This window comes from Citrus sinensis, chromosome 3 (assembly GCF_022201045.2).
Source record: "Citrus sinensis cultivar Valencia sweet orange chromosome 3, DVS_A1.0, whole genome shotgun sequence".
NCBI lineage: Eukaryota > Viridiplantae > Streptophyta > Magnoliopsida > Sapindales > Rutaceae > Citrus > Citrus sinensis.
Genome location: NC_068558.1, coordinates 14,300,726 through 14,317,800, shown reverse-complemented (window position 1 = coordinate 14,317,800; position 17,075 = coordinate 14,300,726). Strand labels below are relative to the sequence as shown.

Genomic DNA, 17,075 nt, shown 5'->3' with positions numbered 1-17,075 from the left:
ATATTGTATACAGCCTTGAGTTGACAGAGTGATGAATATGGAGAAGTTTCTATTACTAATACTCTTGTTAATTACCATCTGTTGGATTTGAATTATTCAACTTAAACACCTTACCATCTGCTGAGTATTTGTTTCTATGTTGCATTTTGAATGTTGAGTTGTTTCATTTTGTTTTTTAAATTTTGTTTCTAAATTTAATGAATTTGCGATAAATAACTAATAAGATATTGAATTATTTTAATTTGTAGCAGTTAATGGATAATTTCGAACAAGTGGAGGAGGTTGATGAAGTTGGGGAATTGCAGGATTTACAGGGGGTTGATTTGGAAGAAAACAATGAGGAATTGGTGGTGGAAAATGTTGTTGAGCCTACGGTTGGGATGTCTTTTGATAGTCCTGATGAAATGTTTGAATATTATAAAACTTATGGCCTACAAGATGGGTTTCCAGTGATGCGGAGATCTTGTAGAAAAATGGATGATGGGAGTTTGAGATATGTGACATTTACTTGTAGGAGAAACGGCACGTCAAAAGCCAAATCCACTAATGTTTTGCGGCTTCAACCAAACCAAAAAATTGGACGCAATGCTAAAATTGGAGGACGTTTGGATTTTGTTAGTGGAAAATGGGTAATTAAAAATTTGATCCTTGAACACAACCATGCCGTGAGTCTAAGCAAGAGTAGGTATTATCGATGCAACCGTACCATTAGTCCTTTTGTTAAAAACCAACTTGAAATAAATGAAAAAGCTGGAATTAAAATGGCTCAAAGTTTTAAGTCGATTGTTGTTGAGGCTGGTGGCTTTGAAAATGTGTCATTTTAAGAAAGAAATGCTAGAAATCATGTTGACAAGGTGAGGCGATTAAAACTCGGAGAAAGGGATGCTATTGCAATTCAGAGGTATTTTCAGAAAATGCAAACAGAAAATGATGGGTTTTTCTTCAATATTGACCTAGATGAGGATGGTCAGTTAAAAAATGTATTTTGGGCAGATCTAAGGAGCATGGCAGCCTATAAGGACTTTGGGGATATTGTCACATTTGATACCACATAAGCTCTTGCCTTGCTTTCATGCTTTCCCACAAGCATGCCCATGTTGCTACCACAACTAGGTACAAGGCCACAAGCCAAGCTTATTGTCATGACCCGCTTGATTCATCACCGAATTGTACAACCTTAAGCATTGAATCTCACTCTTTTGGCCCTAAGTCAGCCTTACTCACTCACAACATTGTTGGATTTGAAAGTAGGAAAGAATACTTATTCAAACTCGCTATAGAATAGAGGAAAAAAGTATATTACTTAAAGGAAAGCTTATAATGCTTTACGTTATGTGTGTGCTAGATTTTTTACTTGTATTGAGCTAAATGAGGCCCCTCGTAGTTATCGAGTACAAGAAAATGCCTAGATGATACTCTAGAACTATCCAGTTATCTCATTAATTACATGGAACTACTTACAAACTACCACATGCAATGCATAAGTGTAGAGAGCCTCCCTGATTCTAGAACCTTCATGGGTGGTGGCACACATCAAGACTTACTTAAATGTTTAGGGCATTACATTTTCCCCCACTTAATCCAAAGACGTCCTTGCCAACTTATTGTGGAAGTCTTTGATCTTATCTCAAAACTGCCACAAGTCATTTACGGGCTCTCAACTTACTTCACTTTCAGGTAGTTTCTTCCACTTGTCGAAGTATTCTTGGCATGGTGGAAAACTCTTCCTTTGAATTATTCGATCAGCCAAAACACTCTCCACTTTGTCATACACTTTTGTATTAGCGAGTGAAGGGCGCTTTGACTCTCTGTGCTTTGGATCTTCCGTGTCACTATGGTACACAGATGAAGTTTGAACTAAAAAGGCAACTCTAGCTTATATGATATGTTGACGACCCTATTAATAATAAGAAATGACCCCTCATACCACCGAGCAAGACACTTCTACAGTAAACAGGTAGACTAGTATTGTGACGATAAGATCTTGACTAGCATTAAGTTCTCTACATTAAACTCTACATGTATATGCTTATTGTCCGCCAATTTCTTCATCTGCTTAGTTTCTTTGTCGAGGTGCACCCATACTATATCTGCTTGCTCATGCCACGACTTAGCAACTTTGTATGTTGTAGAACGCCTCTCAATATTGCTTACAATGGGCGTGTTCGTTGTTAGCAGTTGCTATCCCATGACCACCTTAAATGACTTTTAGAAATAGCCATACTTCATTGCAAATTGTAAGAAAATTAGATCACGACCAGTAATTTCGGCCAACCATGCTGGTTGGTGCTTTCGAAATATTGTAAGTACAACTCTAGCAAAGCATTCACTCTCTCTATTTGCCCATTGTTCTGTATGTGAAAGCTTGTAAAAGAATGTAAGGCCAATCCCAGAAGCTTGAACAACTCAGTCTAAAACCTCCTAGTAAACTGGATGTCATAGTTAATAATGATGGATTTCACAAGTCCTTTTTATTCACCACATGCTTAAAGAAAAGCTTGGTGGTGTCCTCCACTGAGCACTCATTCAGGGTAATAACAAAGGTGGTATATTTGGATAATCGATCTACCACTACAATAATAATTGCAAACCCTTCGGACTTCAGAAGATATATAATGAAATCCATTGATATGCTCTCCCATGGTTAATCCGTATTGGGAAGTGACTCGAGTAACTCTACGAGATATTATTGATTTGACTGTTCTACCTCATCTCTTATTTGAGGCTAATAGTACGCCGGCTTTAGCAATGCATGTGTCTGTCTTTGCCTCGATTGTCCAGCCCACTTGGTGTCATGACACTCCTTAATTAAGTTCTACCTCAAGTTGCCCACTTCGGAATACAGATGCGCTATCCTTTGGTGTACAAAAAACCATCCTCAACTCAAAATCTCTTGGATTTCTCCTGTTGTGCAAAAGAAACCAATTGATTGCTCAATGGATCATGCTCTATACCCTTCTTTATGAGAAGCTCCCCTTATATCTTACTCGTGGTGGCAAATTCATACTAAATTGACCCTTTCTGGCTTATACTCTAAAACATAGTTGAATTCAGCCAGAAAATCTTATCATCTTGCTTGTATCATACTTAGCTTCTTTTGACTTTGAAAGTAACTAGCCGCCACATCGTCCGTCTTCACCGCGAACTTAGACCCAAGCAAGTAATGCCTCTAAGTGCATAAATAGTGTACTACTGTAGTCATTTCCTTATCTTGCACCATATACTGTTGCTCCGTATCATTTAGCTTTTGGCTTTCAAAAGCTATTAGATGCTCTCCTTGTATCAACACACCTTCAACAGCAAAATCAGAAGCATCCATATGTACTCAAACAGTAATGTATGGTTTGGTAGTGCTAAAATCGACTTTTCCATAACATTCTTGAGGGCATCAAAGGCTTGTTGGCTGCTCTTGGTTTATTCACACTTTGTGCTCCTTTTGAGCAACTCGGTTAATGGTGCAACAATCGTAGAATAGCCCTTGATGAACCTCCTATAGTAGTTAGCAAGGTGAAGAAAGAGAGTAACTTTTACCCTTCATTGGCAGCTCCTATTCGACAATGGACTTGACCTTGGCCGTATTTAAAAATAACGTCCCATCTCTGATCTTGTGGTCAAGAAAATCAACTTTTGACTTTGTGAATGAGCATTTCTCTCACTTAACTTAAAGTTCATTGTCCTAAAATATCTTGAAAATAGTCCGTAGGTGCTCGGCATGTTCCTCCTAAGTGTTACTATAGACCACTATGTCGTTAAATATATACCATTACAAACTGATCAAGGTATAGCTGGAAGATGCGGTTCGTGAGCATGCAAAATGTGGCTGGAGCGTTGGTGAGCCCAAAAGGCATGATCCTAAACTCGTATGCCTCATATCTAGTCACATAAGCAATCTTTGGCTTATCTCCTTCCGTAATCCACTCTTAATAGTACCCCAATTTTAAATTGAGCTTAGAGAAGTACTTAGCCTATCCAAATTGGTCGAACAAGTTCGCAATTAATAGGATAGGGTACTTGTTCTTAATGGTCACCTTATTGAGGGCCTAATAGTCGATACACAATTGAAGCATCCCATTATTCTTTTGTTGAAAGAGAACTGGTGCCTCATATAGTGCTTTTGAGGCTAGATATATCTCGCATTCGGCAGCTTCTTAATTTGCTTCCACAACTCCTCTAACTTCAGTAGGGACATTTGGTAGAGTGCTCTTGCTAGTGGCTTGGCACCAAACTCTAACTTGTGATCCACTTCCCATTGTGGCAGTAATTACTTTGGTAACTTGAATGGCATCACATCCTTATACTCCTCAAAGACTTGAGCTACCACGTTCGGTATTGGCTCTATGGTTGCGATATCTTTTCCGTCTCATCGACCTTATGAATGATGGCGAGAAATGTCTCCTTATATCATTTCCAACCTTTGCTGACTTGTATTGTGGAAAGTTGGCACCGTATAAGGCTCCTTCCAAAATGCACATGGAGTTATATCTCGAAAGTGGCACCGTATTGAACTGCCACAAGAATTCCATACCAAAACAAGAGTAAAGTCATTTAAAAGTACAATATAGAAGTTTACTTTAACACGCTAAGTGCTTATATGTAGCTCCACATCCCTCGCTACCCCACTAAGTGTTTTAGCCTCCGAATTCACCATCTTGAGCCAACTATTAGTTTTCTCAAATTTGAAACTAAGGTGGTTGGCCTCATCCACCTTGATGAAGTTGTAAGATGCTCCCATGTTAATCAAGACTTGAGTGTTTTTTTTTTCCGTTGATCATGGTCTCAACATGCATTAACGACTTGCCTTGCACCTTTATGGGAATTTGCTTGGCATTCAATACATTGAAGAATTGGAGGCAACCCATATTAACAGCTTTGGCTGGTGGCATTTCTAGTTGCTTTTCTTCGTGGCATTGAAAGTCTTTTTCTTTGGGTAGTCCTTCACCCAATGGTCGTCATCGCAAAGGAAGCAATTGTGCTTGCACTTGACTTCCTTCTTACCGCCCTTCGAACCATCCTTCTTTCGTGGCGATTTTTCCTTGACATCATGTTGTGGGGGCTTGTCTCATTTTACTCCCCTACATTTTCCATGTTGGGGCTTATCCTCCTTCTTTGGCTTAGATGATTTATTTATTTGGAACTCTACAAGTGTGTCTGCCTCAGTGAGGGCAGTGGAGATGTCATTTAATTTGCACCGCTAAAGCTCTCATTGTTCCCACAGTTGGAGTCCTTCTATGAAGTTGACAATAAATCTTCTGAGTTCATGTTGTTAATTTGAAGCATCAGCTTCAAGAATTCCTTCACATATCTCGAGATGGACCATGTATGCTTCATTTCTCTCATCTTCTTGTGAGCCTTATATGCAACATTCCACAGATAGAATTGCTTATTTGGCTCGCACTTGAGCAAGTCCCATGTGTTGATGATGCACGTCATACGCACCATCTCCACATGCTTCCGCTGTCACCAAGTAGTCGCGTGATCCTCAGGATACCCTGTCGCAATGTTCACCTTCTCTTGGTCGGCTTGAACATTGGTGGCTTCGAAGTACCTCTCTATGGAAAATAAAAAATTGTCAATCTCTTGGGCATCTTCGCTTGCCCCTGTACCTCATTAGTCTCCATACCTCAACCTTCATTGAAGGTGTAGCATTGGTGGTAAGCACTCTGCTGGCCACCGCCTTCTTGCACAGTGCCCAATCACTCTTGGTCTCATCAAGACTCATGTTAAGCTCCTCCACTTGAGCTCTTAATGCCTCAATGGAGTTCATCATCGCAACTTGAAACTCCTCGAGACTTTGGCGTTGCACCATCATGACTTGGCTCAGGTCACCCTTATGTCCCTCAAGATTATCAACCTTCTCTATCTTTTGCTTGAAGATTTTGAGACACTCTTTTACGTTGACGGTGACAATCTCCCCATGAACAGCCCTATTCTCCATGGCATTCAGTATATCCATGGACTTCTCCTTGTTGTTCTTCCCCTTCTTCGAGTAATGATTTTGGTATCTCCCCTTTTAGTCATCATGAGTGAGGTTCGACATTCTTCCTTTTAAACAATGCAAATGCCTTAAAAGTGATTACGGCTCTGATACCAACTGTCACGACCCACTTGATCCCTCACTGAATCATGCGGCCTTAGGCGTCAAATGCCACTCTCTTGGCCCTAAGTCAGCCTTACTCACTCACAACATTGCTAGATTCGAAAGTAGGAAAAAATATTCACTCAAACTCGCTCAAGATGGGACGAAAGAACTCTATTACTCAAAGGAAAGCTTACAATGCTTTATGTAGTGTGTGTACTGGATTTCTTGTGTGTGTTGAGCCCAATAAAGCCCCTTCTATTTATAGAGTACCAGGAAATGTCTAGATTGTGCTCTAGAACTATCCACCCATCTCATTAATTACATGGAGCTATCTACGAGCTATCACATGCACTATATGAGCGTAGAGAGCCTCTATGGTTCTAGAACCTTCATGGATGGTGGCATACATCAAGGCTTGTTGGGATGCTTGGGGCATTACACTAGGCATTCGGCCATCATGACTCATGGCGGTGACAATTAGTCTCCATTCTATAAATGGATGACCTGACATATGAAATTTTTGCATATTCCACTGATTTCTACCAGCTAATTTTACAACTAATTAATTTTACCTTTTTTAAAAAAGTTTCAAAAATTTACATGATTTTGGTTGAATTGGTAAAATTATTTTCAAACCAGTCGGGTTTAATTTTCGGCCGTATTTATAGTACGAAGGTACAAATAATTACATGTCGCCGTGAAATTGATTTCTACATTTTCATCTTTTGTTGGATCGGATTGTGTGTTTGATTGAAATTTCGAATAATGATTTAAAAAACAAATTGAAAATGGATCTCTAGTCTCTAGAGTAAGCCCAACAAGTTGGATCGGATCGAGTTTTTTTTCCCAACCGGTTTTCTCCTATAAAGTAAGTTCTATTAAAAAAAAAAAATTTGAAGTTTGAAAATAATAATTTAGAATTCGAACTATTTTAACTTAAAAATTTTAACTTTAAATTATGAAACACTATCAAGCCATTGTTCTTAATCAATCTGATAGCAAATTTCAAAGTAAAAAACATTCTAAGAACAAAATAACATTGTTACCTTAACATAAAACTCAATCTATAAGAGAAAATAAAGTACCAAAGGAGACGAATCGTGTTATAATTTTGGGAATACGAATCCTTTATCAAATATTTGATTGAGTTGACAGATTTGTCAATCTCACCTTACTCTTACCAGTATATCTCACTTGAGATTCACTGGTCTATACCCATCCAACAACCTGTAGCATTTTATACATATAATTTAATGTGCATTAAACGAAAAAAAAAATGAATACTTTCCATGAAGAGTTAAACACAAAAAAAAGCCAATTAAAATCCCCGTATAGCTAGGAATTTCATCCAACAAGGTCTGTGCAAAAGATCAAGCAATGGAGTTAAATTCTTTACACAATGCATGAAAGCTAAAGAAAAATTTTAATTCTAAAGCTTTTGTAAAATTATTTGAGCACCATAATGTGGAAATACAGTTAGTCCACGAAAATGGGCATGTATGTAAGTTGGAGAAAGCTAAAAATAAAAATTCTGCAGCATCATTGCCGCAGCTAGTTGGACTTCCATCAAAGCAAAGTTTTGACCAATGCATAGTCGAGGACCCAACTGAATGGGAAGAACGAGACTTGATCCTTTGATGCCTTTGAAATTCCTTGAGAAAACCTATCTGGGTTGAACTCTTTTGCATCTTCACCCCAATGTTCTTTGATCATGTTGAAATATAATTGTTGCCTTGTTGGCAATGAAACTAAAACTCCTTGTGGTATAGCAATGTCTCCTAGTTTTGTCTCCGCAAGTAGTTCTTCGGTTAAGCACTGACGATGGCGAATAAAACCTAAGAACCTCGTATACAATCTTGCCTACCTGTAACATAGAAAAAGTACAATTTATAGTCAAGACAAAAATTTAGAGGATTCACTCCAACGTGAGGTTCTGTTGGCCGAACTCACATCCAAGAGCAAGCTTAAACTCATTTTAAATTCAGAAACTTATTCTTAATCCACGTGAGATCTTTTTTTAACACTTCCATCATATATAGGTTACTATTTTGCCTGATGTTTATAGATGGGAGGTGGTATGGGCGTACTTGTGCATGAATCTGGCTTTGATATCATAGCAAAGTCTATGAGACTAGCTCATACTACAAAGTTAAATCAAGAATTAAGTTTGGCTCAAGTTTATACATTTACCCCATGATCAATTCTCAACAAAATCATTTGAGATTGTCCCTTTAACGGTGCAGGTTTTCACACCTCTTTACATATCTATACAAGTTGACCCAACCTTGTCCTTTATATGCTAGTCAATCTAGGGTTAGGATTCACTAGGGCTATAAGAATGATATACATCCCACTTAAATCCCACATAAATCCCAAAAAGCTTCAGCATTTTAACTTAGGAATGAAAGAATTAGAAGAGTTGGAATAGTTGGTGTTTGGCTTGTAAAATCAAAATGTTGTAATTTCGGGGCCCGGGCTATAATTAGTCTCTATTACTTCAATTTTATCCTGAGTAAAAATTGACGATATATATTTAAGAAAGAAAATGTTTACTTACTACTTTGAGCTGGTTCAAATCATAAAATATTGGTTCCTTCCCACAAACTTTGAAAACCTCTTCTCTCGCACGTTCTTGCCAATTTCGAAGCATGCATAACGAAAGCATTGTCCATACGAGTAAGGATGCTGCAGTATATAGAGTAGTTTGCACTTTCCAATCACCTCTTCTATGCACATTCCAGTTCCCTTCTGTTGAATTTGTTTGTGATTTGATTCCATTAACACACCCAACAATTCATCAATGCTGGCTTTTCCAACTTTCATTGCTACCTCTCTTGTTTCTATGATTTCTTTTATCAGTTCTCGCATTTTTCTGTGGTTGCTTTTCAGTTTTCTAATACTTCTGATTGGCAAAAACCTGCGAATACCAGTGCATGAATAGAAAATATATGCAAGATATGCATGAAATTACAAAACAAGCTGAAAAATTTGCCAACACTTTTATACAAGGATTAAATTTTCTTTAGTTACTACATATGTGGCCGGACAAGTAGTAAAAAGATATGCTTGTGATTGGTTAGTTCCTAGTACTATGATTGAATATTCGCTGTACAAGAATGATAGGCATCCCAATATTCGAGTCTCGACTTAAAATCTACTATTAAAATTATAATTCATTACTTGTCAAACTATAATGAATTTCATTACTTCTAAAATTATAATTCTACCATCCAATAGAAAAATATCACATTAGTTGGGACTCAAATATTGAGATCTTTAACCTTATTATTGACTAAGAATGACACTGTCACATGCAAGAGTTTCCAAGTTGTATTCCAGTATTTAGGGTGCGTTTGAGATTGAGCTACAACACTAAAATGTTAGGTAAACAATAGTTACTATAACTTAAAAACTATGTTTATATAATTTTTCACTTGTATAATAGAAAATTTATTATATCTTTAATTTACTACATATTATTAATTTTTTTTTATAGTTACGATTTTTTTTTCCACAACAGCTGTAAGTTACTGCACCTCAATCCCAATCAGGACATTAGATCCCAAGTGATGTGGCTATTGATTTGTATGTAATAACCACACCACTTAATGCATGACTCTTTAAATGAGATTTCACTAAAGCCACATTAGAATTAAAAATTCAAAAAGCCTTTTAAATGAGAATGTCTTTCTCTTATTTCAATATTGAAGAGTGACTAATCAAAGTTGGTTGCTGTGAGTGGTTCGGCACTCTCACTCTTTAAGAGAGGTCAGGGGTTCAAGCCCCTCTCTCGTATGGAGTCACCACTTTGGCCAGCACTTTACCCCTTACGGGCTGATCCAGTGCGAGTGGAAATTAGTCTAGGTTGTGGTACGGTTTAAAGGTGCCTCTTACAGTTGGGGCCCACTCAAGACCACTTCATGGTTCATACAAAAAAAAAAAAAATTGAAGAGTGACTTCTCTCTCTTCAAAAAATATTATATTCCTTTTCATATCATCATTATTGAAGACAGAGAAGTATTATAAATACATTATTGAAAAATGGAGAGTAATTAAATTTGTTGCGAGAAGAATTTGATTAAAATAATATAAAATTGTTTCTATTTGAAGAGGTTTTTGGAATAGAATTTTTTTTCATTCTTTTTGAAAAATAAAATTAGATAAGTTTTTCGAAGATACTCTTGATTTATTAAAAAAATAACGAAAATAAATAACTAAAGGACATGGTTACAAATTAAATAATATTGTTCATCACATAAGCCTAACTAATAACGACTGAGTACTGTCTCTCATGATATGAGTATATCTAAGCTCATATAAATGCATTTTATCTATGTATGTGGCCCAAACTCAAGATTTACTTATTTATTAGGGAAAATGATAACTACACCTACAAGATTTGACGAAATGATCACGGAGACTTTTAAGTTTTCATTACGAACGTAATCGAGGCGATAAATGGCTAGTGATATTTCTAGACCCGTATCCGGCCGCCAAGTTTCCGGATATATGTACCTGTTAATTACCTGTGAATTACCTATTAAATTTTTAGTAGTACCATACCCATTAGGGTACGGCTTTTAATGGATTTTGCAGGTAACTCTAACCATTCGCTTCTTCAAAATTTATTATGCAAGTGTATACATCATTTGTAATGTAAATATATCACCAAGTCAACCAAATAAACTTAGAATATTTTACGTTGTTTACCTCACATGCATAGAAATAGTTAAAAATTAACATCAATCATATCATAAACTATCTATGTAATGTTGTGCTCAAACTTACGCATGTCACGTTACGAGAGAATGTAGGAAAATTTTCATTAAAAAGCCTCTCATAAAATACTTGTGCAGACTATAAGTGTTCTTTTTTCTTTTTTTTTTTTAAGGATCAATATTGCATACAATATTGTGAAAGTATGTCAACTAAATTGAATTAATTGATTAAATTAAAAATAATTTATTAGGTTTAATTATAATGAATGTAGTACCAATATAAACATAATAAATTTGTTTTTATACTCAAAAGAGCCGGTTTTAGATACTAAGGAGATAATGAAACAATTTATCAACTTCGTATCCCATAATTAAACAGAAGATAATTCTTACTCATACTTGTACCAACACCCAATAAAACAATAAAAACTGAACTTTTTATTGCAGATACTTGTTCGGATTGAATGCCACATAAAATTGACATCTCTAGAGTCTAGACCATACTATCCTTTGACTCTATTAAACTAAAAAAATTGACTCCAATATTTTATAATAAATAGAAATTTTATATTAAAATAAATGTAATAATATATACATTTGAAATAATTTCAATCTAAAAAAATATTTTAATATAATTAACAATTTACTAAACATATTTTAATTTTATAATAAATAGAAATATAATATTAAAATAAATATTAAAATTTAGTATGCTGAATATTATATAAAATAATTTTAGAATTACTAATACGTGAGATATATTTTATTAATTATATAATCAATTTAACCTAAATATTTATTTAAGATCTTTATAATAAATACAAATATATTTTTAAAATAAATATAATAATTTATATTTCTAAAATTATTTTAAATATTAGAAATTATTTTAAAATTATTAGTCTACAAGATAGAATGTATTATTTATATTATATTTGTAATTATTAGAAAAATTTAAGAGAAATATTATATTATGTATATCATATTTATATTTATCAAAAAATTTGAAAGTGTATATTTTTAATTACTATATTTCAAATGGTATTATGGTGAAAAAAAGATTTTAATATCCTTTATTGAAAACTTGAGATTTTATTATCATTTCCCTAAATCTTGGGATTTAGTTGTCCTTTTTCCTATTTATTATTATTTTCTCATTTACCAACTACCAATCACGTATTGCATGTGCCTAAATAAAATGTCAAAACATGAGAGAAGCCTTATCCCATAATTACATACAAATTTTCTTATTATACATGTATCATATCCCGGCCACTTTGCATCATCTCTCTATTTTTTACTCCTCCAGTATTTTCATGTCACATCAATTCGTATAAATAGAGTATGTAATGTAGCATTTTTTTTTATTAATTATGCTTGAATTTTTAAGATAAACTGAATATGTTTTTTTTTTCCGTCCTGACGAATTTGTATTAATAATCAAATCAATGTAAGAAGAGGGAAATTTCAAGTCGGTAAGAATCAAGAATTACCTCCATCCTGGGATGTGATGGAGATGGTACACCTCAGTGAAAAGGTGAATTTGTTCTTTTAATATTTCAAATATTCTGCTTCCATCTCGATGGGTGCAGCCGAATGCTGTCCGGGAAATTACATCTGCTCTCAAATTTTGAATTTGAGGCCACATATCTACCTCAAACATTATCGATTCTTCGTTTGAAGCTGAAACAATCCATAACTACTTATTCATGTCATCACAACTTAAACGCATTTTGGATAGCATATCCTATAGTTAAGAAAAAAAACGAAAGAGAAAGAGTCAATTTATGTCAATCATAATAATATTAATAAAAAATAATAAATGGATGGTTGAGTAGGTCTAATGTTGGTTGAAGTACCTACTTGAGCCCTTGACCTCTTGATTTCACTAAAGATGCCATTGAACGGGGCTGTCTTTTAAACGTACAAACCTTTCCTACCAAAAAATATCGCATTAGATTAACAGCGAGAGTATATTAGCGAAAGAAAGTAAAAAGTGTGTTTAATTTAACTACCGGTGTTTAACGTCATGATATAATGTGTAATTAATTTAATTAAGGACCTAAGTTTGAAAAATAAAAAAATTAGGGTTTAAATGTAGAACCAGGATCCATTACTTAGTTGAACTTGTGCTATGTAATGAATCAACGATCAGAATTTGTTTAGCATGGGTCCTAGTCAAATCCCAATTGTTGATTCTATGCTCAGTTGACCACCAAATCCTTGCCCGTAAATGTCATTCTCTAATTTTTGTTTTGACAGAGATTCCGAGATCAACAGCTTATGGGAGGAATAGAATCGTATCAAAGCCTAAAGGATTAATGCGGAATCTTCAAATTTTTAATTTTTTTTTTAATGGAAAAGCTGGGTTAGCGATTTTTCTAACTTTAGACCATTGCTCGCCTGTACATCAATTTCGGATCTGTGATGTTAATGCTTGGTGTTGGATCCGTCCATGCGAATGAATTCTTCTCCGGACTTTTAGCAATAGCTTTTAAGCTAGGGTTAGAAAATACACAAAACTTTAGATAAAAACATGTATGGTGAATTCCCTTTAGTTCCTAAGTTTGTGCTAAAAGTATACTGTATTTATATAGTTCTAATATTAGAAAAAAAAAATACCAAAAACATCCATCTCATTAAGTTCTAAATTATTAAACACAAAAAAAATTACTCAAAATGCTTTTATCATTACTTCTATGGCTGTTGAATCTAGTTTTTCAAAGTAAAATAGTATAGTCTAAAAAATTAAACAAATCTATTGTGCAATAGGTGAAAGTTAATTTAAGTAGAGTTATAGAAACAAGCGTACAACGGGATCATTTCAAGTAGTTTTGAAAATACATGAAAACTAATTGGGCAATGGACTCAAACCATAAGACATTAAGACCTATAGGAGCATTCACTTAAAAGGTGGAAAGAAAGTTACCCTCGGGGGATGTCAGTTTTGAAGGACTTCATTTTATTTTTATTTTTTTTATAGGTAGTTTTGAAGTATTTAAATTATTTGAAATTCAATCGTAAAACATGATTTATTAATTAGAGACTCAGGTGTTGTGGTTTTTAATTAACAGTCTAATTAAGAGATTGAAACACTAGTTGTTATGTATGCTAATTAAATAAATAAAAAGTTGTTGATTATCAAACACTTTGTAAAGTACATGTATTGAGGGTGAGTATATATAAAATACCGTATTTGTTGATAATATGATGGTCAAGAGGCAGGATTGGAGGCACATTATCATCGGAGAGCAGGCTGATGGGTTTGGATATTGCCAGTGTTGTCATCATGGCCATTTCCTTCATGTCTCCATGAATTAGAGTGTAGGAGTTGCCGAAGAAACCTAGCTGTCTCAGAAACTTCTCCAGCTTCTTTGGCTTTAATGACGTAGTGTTTTACTAAATTTCGCTCAAACTTATATTCTCAAAAAGAGAAGAAGATATGGCAAATTCACAACTAGAATTTGTATTGAAGAAAACTCAAACTTTGATTGAAGATACGTTGATTATTACAGAGGATTTATTACATATTTATAGTACTCAAATTTAACTATACCTACTACACTCCACTCAACAGACACACCAATTACATTCTACTAACAAACACACCTACTTTATTCCACTGTTTTGACCCTCATGTCTCGTGCTACATCATTTAACCACGCCCAATTTAGTATCTTCCAAGCACATGCCTGTTATAAGTGAATATGAAATAGTTCACTCAAAGCAAGGATAAATGGATGAAAGTACTACAGATTTTATTCACAATGAGGTTGCCTTTTATAGGCGTTACATGAACAAGCTTAACGAAATAATAGCAGCCATTATTCAGCAAATATTGCAACCACTTTCCAATAACTCTAGCCTAAAGACTAGGTAAACACAATCTTGCAAATAACATTACCAACAAACTTCCTAAAGACTAGGACCATAAAAGCAACTTATTGACACAAGGAAATTCCAACAATCCCTCCCTTAAACTAAATGTTATTAACATTCAGTTTAAACATTCTGCAGAATCTTCCTCAAATTGTAATTTACAAACTCTAAGTGACTTTCTCAGCTTAAAAAAACTAGCCAATTTGAGGGGTTTAGTAAAGATGTCAGCAACTTGGTCTTCACTCCTGCAATAAACAAGATCAATGACTTCATTTTTTGTCAAGTCTCGCAAGAAATGGTATCTCACATCTATGTGCTTGCATCTTCCATGTAGAACCGGATTCTTTGAAAGTTTAATTGTTAAACTATTATCACAGAAGATTTGTGTTGACTCTGGTTGCTTAAACTGAAGTTCATGAAGAATATTTCTCAGCCAAAGTGCTTGAAATGCACAAGAAGCTGCTGCAACAAATTCAGCCTCAGTTGTTGACAAAGTAACTATCGGTTGCTTCTTAGATGACCATGAAATAGCTGCTGAACCAAACATAAATACATATCCAGATGTGCTTCTTCTGTCATCCAAATCTCCAGCATAATCACTGTCTGCAAAGCCATACAAATCTGATTTTTTACCCTTTTTGTAGAACAACCCAAATTCAGCAGTACCACGCAAGTATCGAAGAATTCTCTTTGCAGCTAAAAGATGATCCTCTCTTGGACGCTCCATATATCTGCTGATGGAACTAACTGCATGCATTATATCAGGTCGAGTTGTCGTTAAGTACATCAAGCTTCCAACAATCTGTTTGTAAAGGGTACTATCAACTATTCTTCCTGCAGGATCCTTAACAAGCTTCAATCCTTTTTCAATTGGAGTAGTGACAGAGTTGCAGTTCTTCATTTGAAATCTTTCTAAGATCTCTTCCACATATTTCTTTTGACAAATAAAATTTCCAGCATCAGATTGTATGACTTCTAAGCCAAGAAAATAATGCAGCAAACCAAGATCAGTCATGTCAAATTCAAGCATAATGGATTCCTTGAATTTCTCAAACATTACTTTGTCATTTCCCGTGTAAATCAAATCATCTACATATAAGCATACCATAAGCATTTTCCCATCATCTCCAATTTTTATGTACAGAGTATGCTCATATGGGCATTTTCGAAAACCTTCCTTCAAGAAATAAGCATCTATATGACTATACCAAGCTCGGGGTGCTTGTTTTAGTCCATATAGAGCTTTTTTCAATTTATAGACTTTATGCTCACTGCCTAATTTCACATATCCAGGAGGTTGTTCGATAAATACCTCTTCTTGTAGCTCCCCATGCAAGAATGTTGATTTCACGTCCAGTTGAAAAACAGGCCATGAATTTTGTGCTGCAAGAGCAATAATCAATCTGATCGTTTCAAGTCTTGCAACGGGAGCAAATACTTCTTTATAATCCACGCCGAACTCTTGCTTGTAGCCTTTGGCGACTAGGCATGCCTTGTATTTATCAATTTCACCATTTTCCTTCAATTTTGTCTTGTAAACCCACTTGACTCCTATTGTCCTCTGCCCCATTGGAAGTTCAGTCAACTCCCAAGTATTATTTTTTTCAATGGCTGCAATTTCTTCGTCCATGGCTTTTAGCCATTTTTGTTCTTTGACAGCTTCTTTAAAAGTTGTAGGATCACATTCTGAAAACAAGGCAAAGTGTATGAGTGGATTCTCAAGAGTGTTAAATCCTGTTACCTTATAATTTGACATCCATGCAGGCCTTCTTCTATCACGTTGAGAACGTGAATCTGTGGCTTCAACTTGTTCATCAAGTTCATTTGTTGCTGGTGGAGTTTCTGCTGAGACTCTATTTTGCGGCAGGTCAGGAGCAGAGACTGTTGAAGGCTGAAGTTGCTGTGAATTTTCTTCAATTTCACCATCGAAATCTGCTGGAATTTGCTGCCCAACAGAACTGCATCTCCACATCCATGTCTTCTCTTCATAAAAAATGACATCACGACAAATGACAATTTTCTTGATGATGGGATAGGCCTTTGAATGATCACTAACACCAAGAAAAATGCACTTTACACCTTTGTCATCTAATTTTCTTCTTTTCTCATCTGGTACGTGGACATATGCTATACATCCAAATACTCGAAAGTGATCAACTGCCGGCTTACATCCACTCCATGCTTCTTCAGGAGTTATATTTTGAATAGCTATTGTGGGGCTTCTGTTCAAAATATAAACACTCTAAACAACTGCTTCAGGCCAAAAACTTTTGGGAAGACCACTCCTCTGCAGAAGGCTTCGTACCATATTAAGAATTGTACGATTTTTCCTCTCGCATACACCATTTTGTCGAGGTGTGTAGGCTGCTATCAATTGTCTTCTAATTCCATGATTTTCA

General features: G+C 35.2%; 1 protein-coding gene across 1 annotated transcript; it reads left to right on the top strand.

Moving 5' to 3' along the window:
* Nucleotides 1-254: 254 nt before the first annotated feature.
* LOC127900593 (protein FAR1-RELATED SEQUENCE 12-like) lies at nucleotides 255-1,055 on the top strand. The gene is made up of 2 exons (XM_052435748.1): nucleotides 255-681; nucleotides 826-1,055. The coding sequence occupies exons 1-2, from the start codon at nucleotides 255-257 to the stop codon at nucleotides 1,053-1,055; spliced, it is 657 nt and encodes a 218-aa protein (XP_052291708.1).
* Nucleotides 1,056-17,075: the final 16,020 nt, after the last annotated feature.

Coding starts and splice junctions, on each gene's coding strand:
- LOC127900593 (XM_052435748.1), top strand. CDS start 255: ATGGATAATTTCGAACAAGTGGAGGAGGTTGATGAAGTTGGGGAATTG. Junction 682..825: donor TGCCGTGAGTCTAAGCAAGA/GTAGGTATTATC, acceptor TGTCATTTTAAG/AAAGAAATGCTAGAAATCAT.